This window comes from Anopheles stephensi, unplaced genomic scaffold (assembly GCF_013141755.1).
Source record: "Anopheles stephensi strain Indian unplaced genomic scaffold, UCI_ANSTEP_V1.0 ucontig55, whole genome shotgun sequence".
Classification (NCBI taxonomy): Eukaryota; Metazoa; Arthropoda; class Insecta; order Diptera; family Culicidae; genus Anopheles; species Anopheles stephensi.
In genome coordinates this window covers 17,151-42,242 of record NW_023405422.1, presented here as the reverse complement: position 1 = coordinate 42,242, position 25,092 = coordinate 17,151, and the positions used below count along the sequence as shown (strand labels likewise).

The window sequence follows — 25,092 nt, the reverse complement described above, 5'->3', positions numbered from 1 at the left end:
GGAGATGAAATTTTTACGACCCCCAATTGCACACTTGCACACTCATTTTTCATAGCCAGTTTCTTTCCTTCTCTTCCGATTGCAGACGTGCCTACGACGCCCTACGGACGCTGTTGACGGTGTCCAGCATTACTTCGGTTGCGGCCGTCTATCATGATGCTGAAGCGTGACCAGCGTTGAGCCGAGCGACGAGCGAACGAGAGCAAGAACCTTGAAGAATGGTGCGGAAAAATGCGTCCCACTCACAGCGGACCGTATCGTTCCCAGGGTTTTGCCCGTGCCCGGAGCAGGAGCAGGTTCACGAATAAATAATAATCCATAAATCAACTGCCAGGTCGGTGCATGGAGCCCGTACCGTACCGAGGGCTGTTGTGTGTGTAAGCTGCAAATGCACTTGTGGAGGAATTGAAAGCATATGTAACACTTCCGTAACACTGACGTGCGGTGGACAAAACGAGAGCCACACAACTTATCCAAGGAAATAGAGAAACTTCAGTCTAGTTTAGTCTGAACAGGTTTGATTTGTTGAAGTTGCTGTATTATAAGAAGTTAGATTAAGGAGTCTGTATGCAGTGTGGAAAGCTAGTCTTGAGTAATTCAACGCATACAGACACATTTAGTGAACTGTCATGAGTGTTGTAAGTGACGTATTGTTTCCGTGTGCCAACGTTGCGACCAGTGGACCGAAACCATGGATGGTGAAAATCGCATCATACTCAACGTAGGAGGCATCAGGTAAGCTGAATAGTACTGAATATGGACATTATTTTCTACACAAAAGATGAGTGACATTGCGCCGAAATGTATGCCACTGGCAAAGCAAAACTCTATTTTTTCAACATCTTTGACTAGATTTACCCAGTATAATTAAAACAAACGATTTATCTAACTTTTTATAACACACCAGATAGCTGAAGCTCATTATGTGGTGTTTTTCACTCTTCGCACGAGGCAAAATTTCGAGACACCTCCTCGGAGCTTTATGATTTACAACGACAGTCTCGGAGAAGTTCGTCAAACCTGCTTCTTCCGCTGTGCCATTTATCCTATTTGTCTTCTAAACCTTGCCCCACAAGAACATAGTTTTGACATAGTCGGGATAGCTCCGTCCCTTTTTGGCTTGGCGTGTCGTGTGCATCCCGAAACACCGCGTACTTGGCCCAAACCCTTGCCGTGACTAATGGCAATAATGGCTAACTATATTAACAAGTCTCCGTCGTTCTGTCACGTCTCCGACAGTTGTTTGGCAGGGAAGGGTGTGTAGTCTGTTCTATTTGTGGACACTTTAAAGACCCACCGACGACGACGACGACGAGCAAGTCAACTGCCGAACGGTGGTAGCAAAGTAGTGGTGGCCTTGTTTGATAATTAAAACCAATAAAGCCGTGAATTTTACGCAGCAGCACAGAACTATTCTAATTGGCTACAGGTAGACACCAGGTAGCGTGGGACTCGGGGTGTGCAGGAAGCATCCTTCCCTCAAGACAACATGTTGCCAGAGTTTTCGATGTTGTTTCTCGTAGGGAAAACTTTTTCCAGCACGCGTCTCGTGTTTCTTGAAGGTGCGTCTCGCTGTGCTTTAATTGCCCGACACGACGAGAAGACTCAAGGCTACAAGGGTTGGTGAGCAAAACTTCCGGCTATCTTACCGTACCGGGTGCCGTAGGGTTGGTAAAATACACCTTACAGTGGACATCAGGTCACTTGAGGAGGCAAATGTTAGGCCAACGATGACGATAATGGCTTCCGAATGGCGAGAAAAGACTTTCACTTGTTACCGTGACGGCGAACAGTCTGCGAACAGCCTGGATCTTGGGGCAAAAAAATTGAAGATAAGAAAAAAGAAAGAACAAACAGATTTTCTCGTTCTAGTAGAGAAATGCTTGTTGAAGTGAAGAAAATGGAAAAGTTTTCTCGTTTGTTCGAAGGCGTGCCAGAAGAAGCTGTAGAAGAAGAAAAAAATTAAAAAGCAAGACTAAAAAAGGAAAATGCTCAAGACTTACGAAACTATAAAAAAGAAACACACCATCAACGGATTAGTTGTTGTAGCTTTACCTAATACTTAGGTTGTTAATCGGATTTCTATTTTTGTTGGCGAGTAAAATGCTTTTCCAACAAGTTGCTGAACATTTTAATAGATTTACTTCTTTCTTTTGTCAGCCTGAGAACGCAACTCTTGCACCGAGAAATCAAGGTCCTTACTAATTTGTGCATAACCACAACAACATTTAGCTGCTTCAACTATTCCCTCGAAGAAGTTCTTCATTTAAGGTCTTCTGCTGACGACGATGAGTACGATGGGAAAGTTAAATGTTTGCCGTTCACTATTTGCGCAGGAAACGATTCATTGCCCCCATCTTCTTAGCTGTTTTAGTGAAGTGAGCTGACGCTAGCAGCAGCACATCATCATAGAGCGAGAGTGAAAGAAGAGACAACGAACTGGAGCTTTTAAGATGTGAGAATGTATTTATCCAACAGCGTCCCGCTCCAAAAACCCTGTGTCCTCCAACCCTAACGAGCACACTCGAGCGTTCCGAGAGCTTGGAACTACAGTTCTTTGTAGTTTTCTTTCGAGTGAGATAGTTTCTGTCTCTGCTATGGTGGAACATGCTCACGAGCGTCGTAGGAAACGGCAATTTTAAGCTATGAATATGTAATGATGTTTACACTGTATGACCGCTTCACAGATGAGCTGCTCGCATGTGACGGAAGCTGTGAAGCGTTGCGAGAGCAAACAGTAGCGTAAAGTTTTGCTGCCCAAAAACCCTTACACAACACACATCGAACGGTTCAGTTCGATGAGGCTGCTAAACGGGAACCCGTTTGCCTCTCTCTCTCTCTCTTGCAGGTATGAGACGTACAAGGCGACGCTGAAGAAGATCCCGGCCACAAGACTTTCGCGGCTAACGGAGGCTCTGGCGAACTACGATCCCGTCCTGAACGAGTACTTCTTCGACCGCCATCCGGGGGTGTTTGCACAAGTCCTCAACTACTATAGGTAAGCGACCAATTGTAGCGTTGCATCGCCATCATCACCACTCGTAACACTATCAAGATAGAAATAAAAGTCCCACTGGAACCGACGACTCGCTAAGGACACAATGGCGCACTAATAAAGGGGAAACCCTTCGAATGGGCAGCTTATCTGCCAACAATAAAGACATAACTCGTGAAGACTTACAAAAATTGGCGGTGGACGCACACTGCTAGAAGTAGTTTTTATCGTCAGTATCATCCCACAGAACGATATTTCAGCGAGAGAAAGAGTGTGCCACCATAAAGAAAACTACTTCGACAGTTTGTGCCAGAGTTTTCATGCTCGCGAACGAGATATTTACATCGGGGCCCATTTTTGCCCATTCTTTGCCGCCAAGTGTGTACCATTACGCGATGAAGTTTGGCTTGCGCGCGTGTGTGTGTGTGGAGCATGTTTTGCTATTTTGGTTTGGTGTTTTTTCCCTCTCTCGCCAGAACTGGAAAGCTGCACTATCCGACCGATGTCTGTGGGCCACTGTTTGAGGAGGAGCTGGAGTTTTGGGGTCTTGATTCGAACCAGGTCGAACCGTGCTGCTGGTCGACGTACAGTGTGCATCGTGATACGCAGGTAGGTTCACTTTAATCTTTCTACCGCTTTGTAGTTTTTCTGGGGTGGTAAGGGATAAATTAAATGGAATGTTGGCGCAATTTGGTCTTTTTCGTGTGAACGGAATTTAACATACTAGGATAAAAGACTTGAGAAATATTCTTAGATTATTTTGGAAGAAGATTGTATGATATACGCCTGAAGTTATGCAACATGCAGCACACCATTCATAGTTTCGGATAGCTTGGATATGTTATTGATCTATTTTTTGTGGTATTGTGAGATGGAGTGGATGATAATATTTTTTTAAATAAATCATAATAGTTTATTGAAATACAAAAATAAATCGTAAATATTGAGCAAAACTCTTTGCAATTAATTATTCTAAAAAGGGATAATTTAACAGATGGTCTTTCTTAAAGCATCTTCTAAGTAATCGCATTTAGTGAACTTAATCGATAAACTTAAGTTGGGCTTGCTTTATGCAAACAAATTTATTTTAATTGAATGTCCCGCAAACGTTGAGCGAAAAGCAATCACAGCCTCTTATCATGTCACAAGTTTTAATTAAACTGCATAACACCAAACGCAAAGGACTCATGTTTTCGATTAACTCAAACACACTCCGATAACCCGGCGAAACCCATCTAAAATGCGGGCTTTTTGGCAAAGATTTTGTGATTCGGTGAAGATCATCGCCTTCGCCCTACCGCTAGGCGGGACAGTCTTAGGTGCGCATCGAAAAATTTGCATATTTCTTCCTCCCTGGACAAAAAGTGTTTCCCCCCCCCCCCCCCCCCCCCCCCGCACCGATATTCGAGCGCAGAAATCGTGGGTGTACGCGGAAGAAAATCGTTATGCATTGGAATTGTTAAATTTTGCTTTTCTCTCTTCTCTGCCCGGGGCGATAGAGCACACTCGCGATACTGGACAAATTGGAGCTAGACGATGAGCAACCGTCCGAGGAGGCGATTGCGCGACTGTTTGGCTTCGAGGAGGCACTGCTAAACGGCGAGCTAACCTGCTGGCAGCGGACGAAACCGAAAATCTGGGCCCTGTTTGATGAACCATCGAGTTCCACCGGTGCTAAGGTAAGTGGATGTTGTTGTGGGCAGAACGGTGAGATGTAGGAGAGTTCATAGGATGCAACCAGCACGCGCAGCCCAACACGAAAACCCAAACGGGAAGACACTTTATTTGCGAGGACTTAATTTATGCATGAAATAATTGAAGTACGCTACGGCTAACCAGCAACACTAACTTCTAGGCGGCTCTATCTGCGATGGGTAAGATTTGTGGGTTATATCACACTGATCGTATCGATTGGCACGTGATTGGATCCGGTTCCGCTTAAAGAGCGCTTCTTTGTCCCGCAAAGCCGGTCGGTCGCAATTGGACAAATGTTTCCATGGAATGATGTATTCATAAGCCACCGGCAGTTTGAGTTGGTCGGAAGCGATAGTGACAGACACTACATAATTGATAAACTAGAACTGATTCAGAGCGATATCCAGCCGAGTCTAGAACTCGTCGATGAAAGTATCAGCAGGAGGTCTGCACAAAATGGAGTGATGAAGAGGAGGGCTCCTTTTTAATGGAATGAAAAGGGAATGGTGCAGAAATAATAGCAAAATGAAATGGACAGTTCATTTTCCATTCCGGTTCCATTTGAGATAATAGAGTCAAAGCGATCAAAGGCTGTGTGATAAAGTCGAGGTGAGGTTCTATCGTGAAAGGACAAATTGAGAGTGAAAGATCTTTTGACATTAGAATACGATGATGCATAAAGCTATTTATCTCATTCAATGAATACTTTCTGGGCATGTCATTAGGAATTCGTGTTCTAGGTGAGATAGGAATGCTGGCAACGGCTGTCCACACTTGGTAGAACGAACTGAGGACAACTGAGAAGATATCTTAACAGAAATTTCTTTACCGACGCTGGAGATGGATATCCAGCCAGATGGACAATCGGATAAGAAAAATATCAAGAATTTTTCACAATAATGAATGCTTGAGTTCAAAACGTGGATGAATGGGGTTCTGTTTTAAATTTGTCCAGAACATTCACATCTCAAGTAAGAATATCTTGCACGAGGTATCAGGGCCATGCTTTTAATTACTAGCAATCTAGACCAGCTAGAGCGTAGAATATAGCGGACGGAGAATTTCTTCCAAAGTTAAAGTCAAGCATTCTTATACACCCTGTCCGATTCCATTTCCCATTTTTACCCTAGATTGTAGCTGGAATATCGGTGTTCTTCATCTGCATCTCTGTGATATCCTTCTGCCTCAAGACGCACCCGGGCCTGCGGGTGGAAATTCCGGCCATCCTTAACATCACGACCAACGGTAGCGTCGGCCCACTGCCCGACGTACCATCCACCCTGGACGATCTGCTCGACCACGGACGACTGGACGAACTTCTGCTGGACTATGGGTCACCCACCATCACCAGCACTAGCACCGCCAGCACCACCACATCCACCACCACCAGCAGTGCCACCACCGAGAGCCAATCTTCTCCACCGTCACGCCCGGAAACGACCACTCAACGTACCGGCCGGATCGTCTCAAGCGCCTACCGGATGAACTCCGGCAAGGGAGCGAGCATCGTGGAGAACTGGCAGGAAACGTACGGTCAACCGCACGAAGCATTCTTCTACGTCGAGCTCGTCTGCAACGTGTGGTTCATCATCGAGCTGACCGTACGGCTAGTGGTGAGTACGGGGCCCGGGTGTTCTCCCTAATACCTGTGCCGAAAAGCGTGCCGTGAAACAGATGTGGTGATGTAGTTTTCTCGAATTTCTTCAGCCAAAAGTGCTCCTAAAAGTGCGAACCCAAGCTGAAGTTTTTCATCCCCGAAAAACAATTCCATTTTTCCAGATCGTTAGCGTCCGGATAGCATCTGGTGTCGTCTGGTCCTTATGATCCAATCGATCGTGTAATCGCTTTTTTCACGCACGCAAACTTCCTCTTTGGTGGGTTCGGTGGGACGGGCAGAGAGGGCAGAAGGTTTGCAAAAGTTCGTCGCTTTCAACCATCCCGCCTTCACACTTGGTGGGAACATTCACATGCTGATTGAATCGAGTTACTATTGCCGGGTCGCTGTTTGTGTGCCATCCATCGTCGAATCCATATGGAAGCCCTGTCACCGATGGATTTTGTCCCGTGGAGACGAGCTTGCACGAGATTAATGATAGGCCTTCGCCCTTTCGGCCTTGCACGTCGGTCCCTCTCACTCCCTCTCTCTCTCTCTCTTTTAGCCGACAAAAAAAACCCATCAACTTCAGTGCTGGCAGCTGTGATGTGTTTCACGGCGGTGGCAAGCGAATGTCTTCGAACGGCGCGCAAATGTGGGGCTTCTTTTGATAGGATAAACATTGACATTCATCATGGCACAAGGCCCGATAGTTCTTGGGATTGAGTTAGGCTTCTTCCGAAGGGGAGCCTGCGGGAACAGAAGCTTCCGTAGAGATTTGTGTTGGCAGACATGTTTTCCTTTCATTACTATATTTTGCTTAGGTTGTTGCCGACGGGGACATGATACTGAAACTAGTCCTTGAAGTAACGGGAAGCTTTAGGTGGTTGTGGAGGTATGCAAATGAGAATGGAAGGGCTTTATTCCCTGGGCATGGATGAACTTACATTTCATTAGGGGGTTTATTTGGGTTTTCACCGTACAAGTTTCTTGTGTGCAAGAAAAACATCTCCTCTAAACTAAGATAAATGCTTGTTCTAGTTTTTGGGCACGTTTTTTTAGGAAATCTCTTTTTTTAAATGTTGCAGAGTAGTCCGTTCAATCATGATTACTTTTTCCCCTAAAAATCATTGTAAAGTTCTAATGAAGCGGCAAACCCGTTCAACGAACTCAAAACATCTTCCGTTCAATCATCGATAGGATAATCGTTATCGGTCGGAAAATCATCAATCACCTTGGCCCACGCCACTGTGCTGTTACATTTCCCGATAGATATCTTCCTCAAAAAACCACAAACGAGTTCCAGACTGAGTCAGCACAAAACTCGAACTCGAACGAAAAGAGGTTTGATTAATGAACGGTTGTCGATGGTGAAGTACTCCACGGTAACACTCTTCAAAGTATCATTAAAAATGCCCCGCACAAATGGGGGTACTCAGTGAAAAGACACAAGAAGCTAGAAATGAATGCATGATAAGGGATTAAAGTTCACCCGTGGGGGTGAAGACTCGAATGCTAATGGCTCGCAATAGTCACACACACGCTGATCCACTATTAGCATATGGATTCACGAGCCAGCAGTGACACTAGCAGCAGCAGCAGCAGCAGCACGTAAGCAACACTTGCTGTCTTGCCCTTATTTTATGTCCGAGCAGGTTGTGGGGTTAAAATGACACCAAATGACACCAAATGACACCTAACTATCGTGACGATACGGTTACGGGTTTGTCTGCTTGCCACCACCAGAGATCCGGACACCCTCCGGTGTCAAGCAAGTCAACTGGGTCGAAGCAATCCGGGTCGAGTACCGTCATTTGAGCTTTGCCGGATCCGTACTTCGTACGTACCTTTCCGTTTTCTCCCGGTTTCTATGTGAGTGTGTGTGAGTTTGATTGTGGTAAGACGCAGGAAGGATGAGAATTAAATACACGTAATCGTCGTAACCCTCGTAATCGTGACGATGGATCGGACTGACATTAACATCTGCTTACCGGATGTTGTTCGTGTCCGGTCGTACGCTGGTAAGCTTTAGGTTAAAGTTGTACCTTTATCCCGGTGGTTTCGTACGTCGCTACTTGCAAAAGGCAGTGGTCGCCAACAGGAGTGATTTAGATAAGATGAGATTGGGTGGATGATTTTACACAGGAATACAATATCGCTGATTAGAAAGTGTTCTAGAAACTTCAGTGGACTTATCTCTTGGTGCTTGAACGTACTAGACAGTAGTAGACAGTTTAAAGTTATCAGTTTTTTATTTAAAAGCGGTCTTTAAATGGAGCGCCTAAAGGTATACTATTTTTCGTTTATATTTGTTGAGCTGCAAAAGCTGCTTGTTCATTTGATGAATTTACTTTATAAGCAAGAAAAAATTGATGAAAAAACCTTCAATGGCACAAAAATTAATATTTCAATCGAATTATGTCCATTGGGTTCAACACCAAATGTTAGCGCCTGAAGGTATGCAAAAAATGAACACGAGTTTACTGCTTTGCTTTATCATTGACTTCGCATTTGAATGTTTGATTTTCAATAGAGTATAACATCTGAAATTATAATTTATTTTTAACTAACTAGAAAGGATGCACCTACAAAAGGCTGAATATTATTCCTGGATGCCTGGTTCTCAAGCGTTCCACACTGAAGAAGGCCCTCCCAAGCTCAACTCTATTCAATTTACATCTCTCTGGTCTTAAAAGTGTTCCTTCAACTGTTCTCATGTTTAGTAAGGAACTTTTAGAACTCCACCTTGCTTGTTTGCAGCGTGCAGGACAATCTATTGCTGAAACTCGCCACCGAGCCGGAGCCCAACGGTCTCTTAGTGCACATTTATTTTATGATATCACTCCGCCCAGACTGTGCTTGCAGCCCGGCCTGTGTGGGCAGCGTACCGCGCGGGAAGAAGCAACAAACGGAAAATGCTATAAATTTAAATAAATATCATTTGCGCGTTTGCCTGCAGGTTAAAGCCAGCACCAACGTTTGGCTTGTGACGCTGAAGGACGCTTTTGGGGCCTACCGAAGATACGGTGGACCATGTTTTGGGCATTGGCTGGGAATGTGCCGGGAACGATGTTGGTGGTATTTATGTCAGCTTATGAAATATCGACTTTGCGTTACGAACGGTGGCCCCCATACAAGCGTAGCCCGGTGGCTGAGCAACTGGAATGTCGCCCCTTCGAAAGCTTCGTAACCCGGAAAAAAGGGAATGTGTAACGTATGCTCACACATTTGTTATGGATGTATTTGGTTTGCATGGAGCTTTTTTTGTGAGGGGTGACTTGGTCGAGCAGAGAACCCTCCCTTTTTGGCCTTGCCATCGATCTTCGGTTGCTCGAGGGAAATTGTGTTGGTGTGTTTCGGGTTGAAGCTTGCCGAAGGATTAATAAGGTAAACATAACGTATTTTTCTTCATTTTGGAGACGGATTAGGAACGCGACGCTGGAGATAGCAGTAAAGAGCGTGTTAAGTCAGCACAATTATGGGCAAGAATTCATTATTTCGAAAAAGAGATAAAAATTCACATACATAAAGGGCTTTTTGTTCCTAACTCAATCAACCACGTTTCCGAAAGGAGTGCCCGGACGCAATAACGTAAGGGTCGAAAATTGATCGCTCCCTTAGAGGCTGTTTAAAGCTGTTTAACAAATCAAAGATTCATGGCCTCGTCGAAAAACTTTCAAACTGTGAGGTGGGAAATGGTCCGGTCAAGGACAACCCATTTTCCTCGCACACTACTGCTGCCTTCCTTCGTGGCACAAAATGGTGATTGAATTTGAAATGATGCTAATTAAAATCGAATAAATTTAGCAAAACGGTTCCGGCTGTGGTGCAGAGCGATTATGGCGCAGTTAAATATTTAGAACAGTAGGAAAAGCTCGTTGTGCTTCCGAGTGACGGTCGGTGTAATGCAGCTGATGCAAATTTAATTTCCCGCATTCATTTTTGGTGAAAGGTGTTGCTTTGCGGAGAGAGCGAGGGAGAGCGAGAGTGTTAAATAAATGAATGGAAGATCAATTGAATTTGATAGTGCTTGATGTGATGTGGGGTCTGGTGGGTGATATCCATATCATATCTCGTTTTAATTTCAATGGGCACATTTTGAACAAATTCTATTTGAAAGTTTAGAGCGAGGCTAATTGCATTGTAAATTTGGAAGAGTATTGCTCTGGGAATTCAAAATTTTCTCGATACTATCAATTAAGTTGTTTGCAAACAACAAGCAAGAGTAATTGAGAGAAAATTGATAGACAAATAAGAGAGAATCGAGAGAGAAATAAGAGAGAATCGGGAGGGAATCTAGCGAGAAATGAGAAAGAATGGAGGTAGAATCTAAAGCGAATAGAAAGAGAAATGAGAGATTAATAATATAGGAAAAAAAGGAAAGGAAAATGAGAAAGAAATGGGGGAGATTCAACAGAGACATGAGTGAGAAATCATAGAGAAAATTGAGAGAGAACCCAGAAAAAATCGAAAGATAATCTAAAGAGAAATGAGAGAGTAATGAGAGAGAATCAAGATAGAAATTATAAAAAAATCGAGGAAGAAAAGAGGAAGAATGTGTGAGAAATGAGATTTCTCAATAAACGAGAATCAAGACAGAAATGTGAGTGAATCAAGAAAGAATTCACGATTTTCTCTCCATCTGTTTTAATTTCTTTATTGATTCTCTCATTTCTCTCACGTTTCTCTCTGAACCTGCTCTCATTTACTTTTCATTTTTCTCTCGATTCTCTCTCATTTCTATTTCGAATATAATAGAAATCTGAATATATCTGAATCTATTTCGAATATATCTCATTTCGCTCTGGGTTGTAGCTTATTTTTCTCTAATTTTTTCTCATTTATCTTTCGATTCTCTCTAATTTCGCTCTCGATTTCCCTACATATGTTGCACGATTCTCGCTCAATTCTCTCTTTCTCAATCTATTCTCATTTCTCTCTGGATTTTCTCTCGATTATATCTTAAATCTCCTCATTTCTCTTTCTCCATCATTTCTCATTTCTCTTTAATCCCTCTTGATACTCTGGATACGCTTTGCGATGACTGATTGGATGTGAAAACCCTTTATCTTTGAATCAATATGGCATTTTGTTGGCAAAAAGGTACATGTACCTAAACCAATTAAAGCATTGGAACTGGAACTGGAACTCATATAAAAACTACTAATAATTCCTTCAGCCACTCAAACAACTCCAATGATTAAGTTCGATTGTTTTTTTTTCTCTAGAAAACCAATTCAATATTAATTCAACTATCAAATGCAGAATTAGGATCACTATTCCCGAACCAAATCCCAAACAGTTTCAGGAAGGACCATATGTTTCTGCGTATTTGTGCGTGTGTGCCTGATTTTCTCTGCAATCAATGTCACTTTCGAGTGTTTTTCTCCCGTGCTCGTCTTCTCCACGCAAAACGGTAGTTATTTTCGTCCGCAAGAGCCCACTTGAGCGTGCATAATTGTGCTTGACACTTTGCGCTTGACACCTTTACCATCGAACCCCTATTGCACTGCAAAACCCTCATTGACGGTGGCGTGTGTGTGTTTTCTGTTTGCTTCCCATTCCACAGGTGACCCCGAACATTGTCGAGTTTATCAAATCGCCCGTCAACATCATCGACCTGGCGGCAACGCTAAGCTTCTACACCGACGTCTGCCAGCGGATGGGTGAACAGACGGGTCTGCTGGAAGCGTTCTCGATCGTGCGTATCCTGCGGCTGTTCAAGCTGACGCGCCATTCGCCCGGACTGCGCATCCTGATCCACACGTTCAAGGCGTCCGCCCGGGAGCTGACGCTGCTCGTGTTCTTCCTCGTGCTCGGTATCGTGGTGTTTGCCAGCTTGGTGTACTACGCGGAAAAGCTGCAGGTAAGGGAACAATTTCACTAGTGGGTGGGTAAAACAATACGGTTGCTATTGGATGTGTGCGTGTGCGGTTGGGGTGTCTTGTTTGTGTCAAGATGTTACCTTGAATGCGTCTCCGCCGAACAGTTTCGCCGAAGGATAACTGCGGATGATATTTGGTCTCCTGTGTACGAACATCGAACCTAATACACACACAGGCGGTGCGGTGTGTATGTGTGCTGTTTTTTTGTGATTATGGCCTGTTGTTATGGTAAACCAGATGGAAAACAGACAAGAGTGAGAGTATTTGTGTAAGCCCCAATCACCGCAGCTGGCTCGAATGTCTCGAATGTCTCGAATGGTTTCTCGGAGACGAAGAATAAAAATTACCTTCTTTCTTCGTTTTTCTCTCCCTGCATTATGATATCCGGTTTCATAACCAGTGCCGATGGTTTTATCCGCAGTATGGGGCACATTGATTCGAGGTTGCCAGACGAACTCTTTCCTTCCGTGGCCGGCACTATTCCTCCTTGGAGACATCAGCACCAGCGCGAGCATTATGATTGTGGCAATAAACTGTTGAGACCCATTCTGTACCGGTTTCGCCGAGCCGGTGCTTAAACGAACCATATTGCTGGTGCGAAGAAAAGCAAAATGAAAACAGAGAAAAATCGTTCGCTTGTTTTCCCTCACGAGTGCTGCTGCTGCTGCTGCTGCTTGAAGAATAGCTAATGAAGTGTCGTCGCTTCATTTATTAAGCCATTCAAAGAATCGATGGTCGAACGGTTCGATAGCGTCAGGCACAGGACAACTGGGACGACGACGGGCAAACACAATGTTGGTTGACAGTTTTCTTAAGTAATCTCGATTATGCGTGGCAATAAGGGCGACAAAAGGTGAATAGCCGGTGAGTGGCAACGGTGTCGTTACCAATATCCTGGAACCAATAGGGAATGAGCTGGAAGACGCCCGTTAAACACTTCAAGGTGTTGAAAAGTTCAAATTAATAGGTGCTTGACGGTTGTTAACTGTAATAGATTAAATTAATGCTTACCACTTATTTGAAAGGGTAGATTGTTTAGAGTGCAAGAGAGCTTGAGTTTGGCTGGTCGGCCAGAATTCCTGTAAAAGAATCAAGTTTTAATAGAGGTTTAAATGTCACCGATTTAGCTGAAATGGGCTATTGATGAGCGGTACTTATTTTACAAATTATCCGCTATTGAAAGTATCGATTGATTTTGAAGCGCTTTGCTTTCGTTGAAAAGTTAAAGCAAAGTATGAAGTTCTTTTTTTATCACATAATCTACGGTTTTGCTGTTCTTAAGAGGATATTCTTTTTTAGAATTGGCTTCAAACTTCCGTACAATTCAATACATTGTTTTATTTTAAAGTAAACAAAAAGCATGCACGACAATTGCATACCTTTAGGCGCATTTCAAAGGATGGCTCAGTGTCGTCAGATTAAGTAATTATTGCTGTTGTTTCTTTTTATTTTTTTATGAATGATACATCTTGCTTTCTTACTACATGGTCAGAAAAAGATCTTCTTTTTCCTACACGAAGGTTATCCGAGTATCCTGCAAAGTTGAAGTGAGTGCACGTGTATTACTTTTTATTCGAAGCCTTCCGCTTTGCATTAATGGATCACATATCGAATTTCTTAGTACAATTGATCAAAAGTGCCGATTTGTTACAAAAACGGCATACATTTTGGCGCTCATTTAAAACCAAATTTGCAAGACAACGTAATATATGATTTTCATCCACCTTAATCTACTTTACTATTCCAAATGCAATTAAAAGTTGCGATTAAACAATTTCCATTTCAGCTTTTTGCCTTTCAAACGCTCAAAGCACACACAGCTCAACCTTAATGCGGTTTGACCTCTTCCCATAACGCAGCCCATTCTCGTTCAGCATTATCGTTTTCCATCATCATCATCACCATCATAATGCAGCATAAATGTAATTTTCCATGCGGGAAGTGGAGGACGCTCACACATATCACATTTATCTTTGGTTTGTGTGGTGAAAACTCACCATCCACGTACACACTTCTAAAGGAAATAGTTTCGCGTGTGTATGTGTACGTATGTTATGCCCCTTCATCTTGATGGCCGTGCGATCTGAGTACACGGTGAAAACAGACTACACTACACTACATCAACGGACCGGTTAACAACCATTGCACAAAACATTCATCGTCGTTTCGTTGCCGGCATTCCAGGCCGGGCAGGCATTCGTATGCCCGATATGAGATAAAGTTTTTGTTTTATGGTCCCTTCAATGCCTCGTCTTTTAATGGCCCCCGCTTTCAGCCACTCGTGCGTAACGCTGGCAACACTGGAAAGCAGAGGAGGGAAAACTATCCACCAACGCACCGACCATTATGATGGCTGGCAACCCGGTTACTATGCGCCGGTGTGATGCGGCGCGCGAGTGTTTGGGGGAAGTGAATAACAATCGTCCGTTGATTTTCACCGCTACCGGTAGATGTCGCTAATGAGCGGCACTGTTGCTATGAAGGATGCCGAACGCGTGGCGATGGATTTCGCTTCGAAAATAATGATCTGCGTGTCTATCCTGGTGTCGGAGTTCGGCTCTGGATGGTACGGGGTTGCGGAGATTACGTTGATTAGGGTAAATTAATTTGAATTTTCTATCAGCCGATTAAGCGAGTCGGTCGGCTTGGGGAAGTGTAAGTGTTTTCGGGTTGGAAAATGCTTCCATTTTACCGAGCGCATTTTTATTCTGCTGACCTTTTCAAAGCTCGTTAATCTCGTCGTTTGAAACGCAGCAGCTGACGCCATTTTTTTGCTGCTGCTGCTGTTGTTATTTTTAAATCCCTGAAGGTGGTCCCTGGTCTCGGGTCGAAGTCCAGGGAGCATAGAACGAAAATCGGTTGTTTCGATGTTTGGGCCACCGGTTTCCCGCAGGAGAGCATAATTAAAGATTAAATCGTAAAGCCTGCTAATGATACGGATGGCTTGAAAATCATTTGCGTTCACTCGCTGTACTTGCTGCTGTCGAGTAACCCCTTCGTGAGCGTTACGTGAGTGATTTGTTGTTTTTATCAGCGAAGCCTTTCTGTACGACAAATAAATAAAACGGGGTCACAGGGATTATTTGACGATTTTTTACACCCAATCCCTAGTTGACCTCGGGAACAAAAGGATTTCACTGCGGGTTTGGAGTCATTATTATCTTTTAACGGGATTTAACAACATGTGTTTTACTGTTTCAACATAAGTCGGTGTAGTGCAAGTAATCTTTTGTACATTCAACATGAGTGTTGGAAAAGGTCACACAACACCTCTTATTGAATGGACTAGCTTTTTTACCTCGATTTTTTTCTCTTAACCTCTGTGTTTTCTCTCTCTCAACAGGATAACCCGGACAATCAATTTAAGAGCATTCCGCTCGGACTATGGTGGGCGATCGTAACGATGACCACGGTTGGGTACGGTGATATGGCGCCCAAAACGTACGTCGGGATGTTTGTCGGTGCGCTCTGTGCGCTGGCCGGTGTGCTGACGATCGCCCTGCCGGTACCAGTTATCGTCAGTAATTTCTCCATGTTTTACTCGCACACGCAGGTAGGTTTGAGATTGGGGCGTTGGGCGGGAAATTTAATGAGCTTGGCCCGGTGCTCGAAAGATCAGTTGTTAATTATTTGTTTTAATTATGGGCCGTGAGTTGAGCTTTACAATTTTGTTGTTTATGGATTATGAAGGGATTAACACACGTAATTAGTACTTTAATGAAATGTGGGTAATTTTGTAGCGCTGATAGTGATGAGGCTTAAAGACACATATCATATTTCACGAGCAATGCATTACAATTCGTTTTCCTGTTTTCCCGTAGCTATTCTCAACACCGAAAGTGATATATGAGGAAGCAAGTTTTTCGTTCCTGGAAGCTTATCCTCATTTTACGTCGATTGTTCATTACCGAGAAATGACATGCATGATTTTTCTTATTGTGTCATGTGGCTGTAACCGGCAAAGTGGCCGTAGAAAACAGGCTCTTACACAACTGCAATACCGGCATCCGGTATCAGTCCGTACAATCGGTGGAATGAACTCATCACACATCTTTATTTCCAAACAAGGAAGCCATCGTTCGGTGTAGCTTTGACCTTATCATCGTAGGCAAATCTTCGTCGCGTTCGTTCATCAATCACCCATAACGAACGTGTCGCTGCTGTCTGAGGTTGGTAGAGAAAGGAGATGGCAGTCGTTTTTGTCTGCTTCTGTTTTTTTTCTCTGAATCTGAAAGTGATTCGGGGAAAACACATCCTCATAACCACAAGGTAGCTCTCGAAACAAGACTCATCAAGTATGGGAGTTGTCTAGCTCTGCTCACAGTGGGCATTTTGATGGTTAAAACAGCGTTGTTATTTAAAATTTATTATGATTTTATTGTTCTTATTGACCCTAAAAGTAGGAAAAAGTTCCTTCCTTAGTTCACTCATTTCATCACACTAAACTGCACAGAATTCATGATCGATCTTAATCACAACTGTCTTGAATATCACATACTATTAGGCGCAAAACATGTCTTGGTAGTGTAGTACCTATAGTTCAGATTAATATAGATCAGACTTTATCGAAAGTTTGGCTTAAATGAATAAATCTTTTAACATTTTAATTTAAATTTAATGGCTAGAAAAATTAATGACAAAATTTAAAAACAGCCACCTTAATATTTGCTTGCATCCCACTGCTTGCCCATTGTGCGGATGTCTACTGTAGGAAGCTTGTTAGCCACGATTTATGACCGAAAGAGGCGGCAGCTTTAGTGAACTTTTGAACTCACCAAGAACATACAAAAAAAAAACTCTATCCTTCAACCACCGAAAAAGCACCCGTAAGCTTGTTGCGGTTCGTTTCCGACACCTTGCCGGTGAAAGGGCTTATGGACGAAGTTCCTGTTGCTCTCGTGGCTATACAGTAGAAAGGCAAGAAGCAAAAAGAGCAATAAAGACATTCCAGTGACGATGAGCCGTGTGTCGATGTTCCGATAAAGTTGACACTCTGTTCGATGTCCGCTGCACTCGCCCACTGACCGGCTGATGCGATGATTAACGGCTTTAATCTGCGTCCCTGTTTGGCTCGGAAAGAGCAAGTAAATTTGTCAAACTATCCTGACTGGGTTGAGTTGTGCCGTTTCGGGTATTCTGCGCCTCAGCCCCAAGCAAAAGCTGTGTGTCTGTAAACGTGCCTCGGGGTATGGAAAAGTTTTGCGAAAAGGAAAGTGCGAAAGAATTCTGCATAGTGATAAGTTTTCCGTCTTCGCGAATAGCTCTACAACCCCGCTCACAGGTTTGGTACAGACTTTGATTCTTGTTTTGCAACTCTTCTGCACAGACTTCTCGGGACAACTATCATCTGAGCGTACTATGGTCCACTGGGGAGATTCGCATTGAGCGTAACTTTTACACCGCCGGAAACATTATCTTGGTAGAGTTGAGCAGGAAGAAAAAAGTGAGTTTTGCTCCACCGGAAAACTTTAACTCAACGGTCTCTACACGCCTTTTTGGAAGCAGATGCTGTTGGGTGAAAAAATGTCTGGTGAATTTCCTTCCCGGGCACGGTGCTGAGTTTAAAACTGGTAAGATCAGTTTACATTTTTACATTTGAATGGTTTGTTATTTGAAAATCATTTCGATCGTGTCGTCCTGTCCTCGCGAACTGCCCGCGACACGCTGATAAAGAGGAAGTAAATCAAAATTATTTCTTTTCAATTACCTCCTGCCCAAAATCATATGTTCGTATGCTCGTGTAATGGCTTCCAATTCATCATTCTCGGAACGGCATTATTCGTTCGTTCGTCGTGAAGCTCGATATTGTCTTAATCTTGACCTTAATTTGCAGATTTATGTTCCACTCCGTCGCGTCAGTTATGATTTATGTACCTGTCTCGCTTGCCGGGCAGGTTCATTGTGGTGGTTCTAAATTTTCTATCACAATCTTAACCTGTCTAGCCTTAAGATGGAAGTTCGCTAAGAGTTATGTCCGGTTTCTTACGGGGTTTTGTTGATAAATGATCGCTGTTTGTGGGTGAAATGGGCAAGGAGCAGGAAATGGAAGCTTGGTGAGGTGGCAGGAAACTTCTGAGTAATTGTAATCGCGGGTGAGGCACGTCGATTTAAGGCAGAGGTTAGCCGTTTCGTATAAAATTTACGACCATTTTGGGGGTTTAATATTATTTAATTGCTGAGGAACCCTTTAAGACATGCTGTAAATTTTGAAGTTAAGATGAGTCAAACATCGCCGCTGTCTGTGCACTTGTAGTTCAGAATCGGCTGTGATATCACCGAGAATCTTTAACAACAGTTTTAAAGTTGTGTAGGTGAACTTGAGGTTATAGTTAAAGTTCCGCATACGAGTCTGAGAATTGGACTGTGAAGAATTCGCGGAGTTTCGGATCGATGTGTGTTGCAATATTTACCAAGCGTCGTGTTCAGATTCCAAATTCGAAGAGAGTTATAATTGTGTTTTCTGCCCTATTTATAAACTTTCTGAGTGCCCCCCACGCGAGCGACACTCATCCTTACTCACTGTATACTTGAAATATTTCGTTTATCAAAAAACTTGACGAAACTAGCTTTCGTCAAGTATGGTGTGACGTCTAAGCGTAAACAAAACATCTAAACGTAAACATACTCCCCCCCATGACAGAATGTCATAACAAAATAACTAACACGCGGTACTAACAGGACGGTTTCGCAACAGGTAAAACGCAAATTTTCGTAACAGGACGCGTGACTAATCCCTTTGCCGTTTTCAGCTTCACTACACGAGTAAGCTGATCCTCTCCAGGGTGTACATCAATGATGCGCGCCAGTGGCCAGCGGGTGATGGGGAGGGAATCGTCCACAAGGATGACCAGCCTGCCGGGAACGATTTCGCATCGAACCGCAACCTTATTGTCCTTCTGCATTTCCTGCAAATACTCGGTGGTCCAATGCTTCCAGAAACGTTGCACGAGTAATTGCCAGGTTTGTAGTTCATCCAAAGTGTAGGTCTTCAGGCGCGTGTAGTCGGGAACGGGGACGGCGTACATGGAAGTACCGATCAGGAAGTGCGCAGGAGTAAGCGCGGCCAAATCGTTCGGGTCATCCGTCATCGGCAGCAAGGGACGCGAGTTCATCGCCGCTTCTATCTGCTGAAGAACGGTGCTGTACCCTTCGTAAGACAGCCTCGAGCTGCCCAGATGCCGGTAGAGATGTCGTTTGGCTGTCTTCACCGCAGCCTCCCACAATCCACCGAAATGTGGAGCCTTAGGTGGAGTAAAGTGCCAGGTAATCCCTATGTCAGAGCAGTTGGTGGCGATGATGTTTTGCTGTTGCTCACTCTGAAATAACTCGAATAATTCTTTTAGCTCGTGTGACGCACCTTCGAAATTTTTCCCGTTGTCGGAGTGTATATCCGACGGTAGCCCGCGCCGGGCTGTGAAGCGGTGTAAAGCGGCCAAGAACCCTGCAGTGGTGAGATCGCTGACCAGCTCCAGGTGAACCGCCTTGGTTGCAAAACAAACGAAAACACACAAATAACATTTGGCAGCGGCAGCTCTCTTGTACGTCGGCTTAAGATAAAATGGGCCGGCGTAATCCACTCCAGTAATAGAAAACGGCCGGCTCGGAGTGATGCGTTGATACGGAAGTTGGCCGGTTTGTTGTTGCACTAGGGCGGGATCCTGTCGTATGCAACGAAAACAATTACGGACTACTCCTTTCACTAATCTCCGTCCGTCGAGCGGCCAATATTCTTCTCGAATCTGGGAAAGTAATAGTCTTCCCCCGCCATGCATCAGCTTTTCATGAAAGTGGTATGCGATGAGACGAGCAAACGGATGTTTCTTGGGAAGTAGGATAGGGTGTTTGAACTGGTAGGGAAGCTGTGCAAGCTTCAATCGGCCACCCACTCGCATTATTCCTTCCTCATCGAGGAATGGATTCAAGCGCCGTAGAGGTGAGCGCCGCCCTACAGTTTCTCCTTTTTTCAGCAGCCGGATCTCCGATGAAAACTCGTCTTGTTGCGCCAGCTTGCATAATGCGAGTTTAGCTGCTTCCAGGAACTTAGGTGTGATCGCGGATGTAGTAACTGGTGACGATTGTTGTGTGGGTGTCTTGTGTTTGGTATTGTGTATGAATCGTGTGCAATATGCGATTACATGTAACAATTTGGTGTATGACGACCACAAATCGAACCAAGGGTGAGTGGTCTGTACATTTGCGACTACAGCACTCACCTGACGAATTTCAATATCAGCTTCGGCCGCCAGCAATGGATTCGAAATCGGCCAATCAGAAGCAAGTGACCTCAACCACTCGGGACCGCAACTCCATATCGAACTTTTCAGCATGTCCACTGCTGACATCCCACGAGATACCAGGTCGGCGGGATTTGTTGAGCCGGGAATGTGTTTCCACTGACGAGGATGTGAATAGTTCTGGATCTCAGCAACACGATTAGCCACAAAGGTTTTCCAGGTGTTGGGTGGTGACGCAATCCAGTTTAGCGTGACCGTGGAATCCGACCAGAAGAACGAATCGGTGACTTCGATTTGCATTGCTTGTCGAACACGATGATGCAGATGAGCTCCTAACACGGCTGCGCACAGTTCCAGTCTTGGCAGCGTGACGCGTTTCAGTGGGGCCACTCGAGATTTTGATGCGAGCAAACTAACTCGAACGTGCCCCTGCTGGTCTTCACAACGTGCGTAAATACAGGCACCATACGCTACCTCTGACGCGTCTGCAAATGTATGGAATTGTATTTTGGAGTTTGGTAAGAGCACATACCTATCACGTTTGAAGTCAGCCAAATCTTTCCAATCATCATTAACAGCCTTCCATTTGTTATAGATGTGAACGGGAACCGGATCGTCCCATCCGATCTTCTGCAGCCACAATTCCTGCATGAGCAGCTTCGCACGTATAATGACCGGAGCGATCAATCCAAGGGGATCGAACATTCGGGCAATATTCGATAATATTGATCTCATGGTGATGGTGGTTGTATCGACTGCAGCTGGTGATTCGAAACACAACACGTCGAGTTCGGGTTTCCATATGATGCCAAGAGCCTTTACCTTCTCGTTTGGCACAAACTGCAGCGAGGATTGTGTACCGATATGCTCCGCTGGTAAACCGGAGAGCACTTCCAAACAATTTGAAGTCCACTTTCGGAGTTCGAACCCGCCCTTGGAGAGCAGATCCGATAGTTGCTGCCGAAGGCTCCGAGCTTCATCCACGCTGTTTGCTCCGCCAATGAAGTCGTCAACGTAGAAATTGTGCTTAAGCGCAGGTGTGGCAAGTGGATAAGCTGCACCTTCATCTTCCGCAAGCTGCAACAGAGTACGAGTGGCCAAGAACGATGATGGAGACAAACCGTATGTCACGGTATTCAGCTCGTACAATTCCATAGGCGATTCCGGTGAGAATCGAAAAAAGATGCGAACTAAACGTCGATCATCAGGGTGCAGGACGATTTGCCGATACATTTTTGCTATATCAGCAACAACAGCGATTTTAAATGTGCAAAAACGTAGAACGATGTCTATTAGTTCATCCTGAACTATGGGTCCAACCCGCAACGTTTCATTCAGCGAATAACCAGTCGACGTTTTTGCCGAACCATCGAAAACTACTCTAACCTTTGTAGTGGTGCTTGAAGCTTTGAAAACAGGATGATGCGGTAAATAATAAGCAGCTGTATCATCAGTAGTATCAGTGCTTATAGGAGACATGTGTCCCAGTTCTAAGTACTCCTTCATGAATGCTTGGTATGCTTCTCTAAGTGCTGGATCGCGTTCTAGTCTTCGCTCAAGAAGTTCAAACCGACGGATGGCTTGAGCTCTGGACAGGCCGAGTTTTTCTCCGAAGTCGGGCTGTTTTGGTAGACGGACAATATATCTACCTGTGTCGTCACGTTCAGTGGTTGCTTTATAAAATGATTCGCAATGCCGTTCATCGGGTGAGTATGCATCATTAACCGTTAAATTTTCTAGTTGCCAAAATCGTTGTAGGGATTCTTCCAATGATGCCATGCAGACGATTGAATAGGAAGTGGTAGGATGGGTTTTAGATGACACATTCTGATCAGCTGTGGTACCGGTCACTACCCAACCGAAAGCACTATTAATCATGACGGGTTGATGAGGTGCGGGACGAAGCTGAGTGGCATTCTCAAATAATGCATGGTAATGACGAGCGCCGAGAATTATATCAACGGGAGCAGATTTGTAGAACATCGGATCTGCTAAATTGATGCCAGGCGGTATCTTCCAGTTTTTGGTGCAAACATCGCGCGTTGGAAGATTCGCTATCAAATTGTCGACCATCAAAAACTCAGTATTGATCGTAAATGCTGTCACTCGAGAGGCAATCTGGGCGTGTACGGATTCCCGTACTGTCTTAGTAGATTGTCCTGCTCCAACAATGGTAACGTGTACGTTACTCTTCTTCAAATTCAGCCGTTTAGCGAGTCGATCGCTAATTAGATTCGGCTGCGATGCGCTGTCCAACAGCGCGCGCGCTGGATGAGCAATTCCGAAATTATCAATGATATTCACCAAAGCAGTTTGGAGCAATACCTGCTCGGGTGCTTGCTGTAGTGCTGCTGCAAATGTGCGTTGTGTGTTATCGGTGGCCGTGTGATCGTTAGCGGTGTTGTGTGTGGGATGTGGCGGAGCGTTGTAACTAGGGCTATTCGGTGTGAAGTGCAGTTTTGTGTGGTGTGCCAAATTACAATGCCGGCATTTGTAGTGCGACGGACAATAACGAGCCATATGATTCTCGCGTAGGCAATTTATACATAAACGCGCGGTCATCGCGAAACGATAGCGATCCTTAGGCTCCATTCCTTCAAATCGTGGGCATTTTAGCAATGAATGCGAGGAATTGCATAAAATGCAATTTGGCGTTTCATGTGACGTGGTACCAAAACTAGTTTGACGCGGAAAGGTTATTCGCCGTGAGTGATTGAGTTCATGACCCCGTGACGTATGATGGTTGTTTACTAACAACGTCTCCAATACACGCATACGACGGTGCAGGAATGTAATCAAATTGTCGTAACTAGGATCTGTGTTGCTAGATGCGTGCTCTTCCCAATCGCGCAATGTTATAATTGGCAATTTAGTGCATAGTAGATGCTCAAGTATACTGCCCCAAGAGTCCGTTTCTTCTCCTAAGTGTTGCAATATCTTTTTGTGCCTCTCAAATTCATCCACAAGATGGTGCAGTGTTGTAACGCTCTCCTTTTGAGCAGCCGGAATGGCAAACATTGCTTGCAAATGGCGTTTTTTCAGCAAATACTCATTAGAGTATCGCTCAGCCAAAGTGTTCCAGGCTAACTCATAATTAGCTGCGCTTATGGTGATTGATTCTATCACCTGAGCCGCTTCTTCTTTCACTGCGGCGCGCAAATAATGAAACTTTTGTATCGCTGGTAGATCGGCGTTGTTATGAATCAAGCACTCAAATGTGTCGCGGAAAGTCAACCATTGCATATAGTCGCCTGTGAATTCTGGCAGCGCGATGGTGGGAAGCTTGATGCCCTTAAGTGGGTTCGATCCAGTGCTCGGGTGCGCGGTAGAAGCTAGTTTTGCCTGCAGTTGAGATTGGACGTGAATCAATCTATCCTCGAAATTCTCTCGTAATGCAGCATTCTGCGTTGTTTCTTCCAGCGTGGAAGCGGAATCCTCCAACCCTTGTTGAACACTCTCCAGATCCTTGCATAATATTTCGAATTTCCTTAAACGAACCTCCACCTCTACTTGATCCCGTGCGTGAACGAAATCATCCAAAAACTTCTCGTACCGCGTAAGGGACGCCAACAAAATTGTCCGACGGGACGCCAAAACGACGGGTGGTACGGGCATTGTGCAATATTGTGTGTGTATGTGCGTGTGAGTGAGTGACCTGCAGTGTAATGCGTGATGCGGCAAAAACAGCTGTACGGTGCACGAAAATCCAAACCAAACGAAAATCCAAACCACACACAAAACGGTGAACGACGGGTCGATCAAACTCGCGAAAAAACACCAGAAATTCGAGCTATATATCCTGGTCACGGCACCATGAAGAATTCGCGGAGTTTCGGATCGATGTGTGTTGCAATATTTACCAAGCGTCGTGTTCAGATTCCAAATTCGAAGAGAGTTATAATTGTGTTTTCTGCCCTATTTATAAACTTTCTGAGTGCCCCCCACGCGAGCGACACTCATCCTTACTCACTGTATACTTGAAATATTTCGTTTATCAAAAAACTTGACGAAACTAGCTTTCGTCAAGTATGGTGTGACGTCTAAGCGTAAACAAAACATCTAAACGTAAACAGACTGAGTGAAAAAGGCCATACAGTTTCTCCATATTGATGAAAAGGTGTGATAGTCTTGACATTGGAATTTCTGTAATCATAGCACTTTAAAGGTTGAAGACATAAATCCTGAAGTTACGTCTGATGTAGTTATGGGTTCAATTCGAAGGTGGCCTTTGACGGAAATGACACTAAGAATTACATTTGGAATCGTTTTGTTTGTTTCCAGATTTCTGAAATGGGTATCAAGACAACTTCAGGGTTTGTTGGTAGATGAATAAAAACAAATAATGTCTTTTGATGTACGAAGTCCCTTAAGTGGTCTCTTCATGTTTCAGGCTCTACGGTACTAGAGGTTTCCACCGATGAGACTTATTGGTGATTGAGACATTTTCGACCATGAGATCTATTGGTAGATAAGGTTCTTTGTGTGACGAGGACGCCCTTTAAATGACGAGCTTTCTTCTTAACGAAGTTTGTTGAACGACGAGGTGGCTCAACAAAATATCTACAGAAATTTAACCGGATCGGATATCAAGGATCGGTTGAAAAAAAGGATATTAAAATATGTAATAAAATGAGAAAAAATATATCAAATTAAAATGTGTTACACAAAAATTACCTTTCAGCAATTTTA

The 25,092-nt window shown here is 44.2% G+C and overlaps 1 protein-coding gene across 3 annotated transcripts in view; it reads left to right on the top strand.

Moving 5' to 3' along the window:
* Nucleotides 1-70: 70 nt before the first annotated feature.
* The window catches only part of LOC118517151 (potassium voltage-gated channel protein Shaw-like), a 30,585-nt gene continuing 5,563 nt past the window's right edge, over nucleotides 71-25,092 (top strand). For 2 of the 3 annotated variants that reach the window (XM_036063014.1, XM_036063013.1), the window contains exons 1-7: nucleotides 71-735; nucleotides 2,795-2,998; nucleotides 3,472-3,604; nucleotides 4,495-4,674; nucleotides 5,821-6,303; nucleotides 11,854-12,150; nucleotides 15,513-15,722. In XM_036063014.1, the coding sequence (XP_035918907.1) occupies nucleotides 692-735; nucleotides 2,795-2,998; nucleotides 3,472-3,604; nucleotides 4,495-4,674; nucleotides 5,821-6,303; nucleotides 11,854-12,150; nucleotides 15,513-15,722 (1,551 nt within the window). In that variant the 5' untranslated portion in view covers nucleotides 71-691. The remainder of the gene's footprint in view (nucleotides 736-2,794; nucleotides 2,999-3,471; nucleotides 3,605-4,494; nucleotides 4,675-5,820; nucleotides 6,304-11,853; nucleotides 12,151-15,512; nucleotides 15,723-25,092) is intronic. The other variant, XM_036063015.1, reaches the window with a different exon arrangement.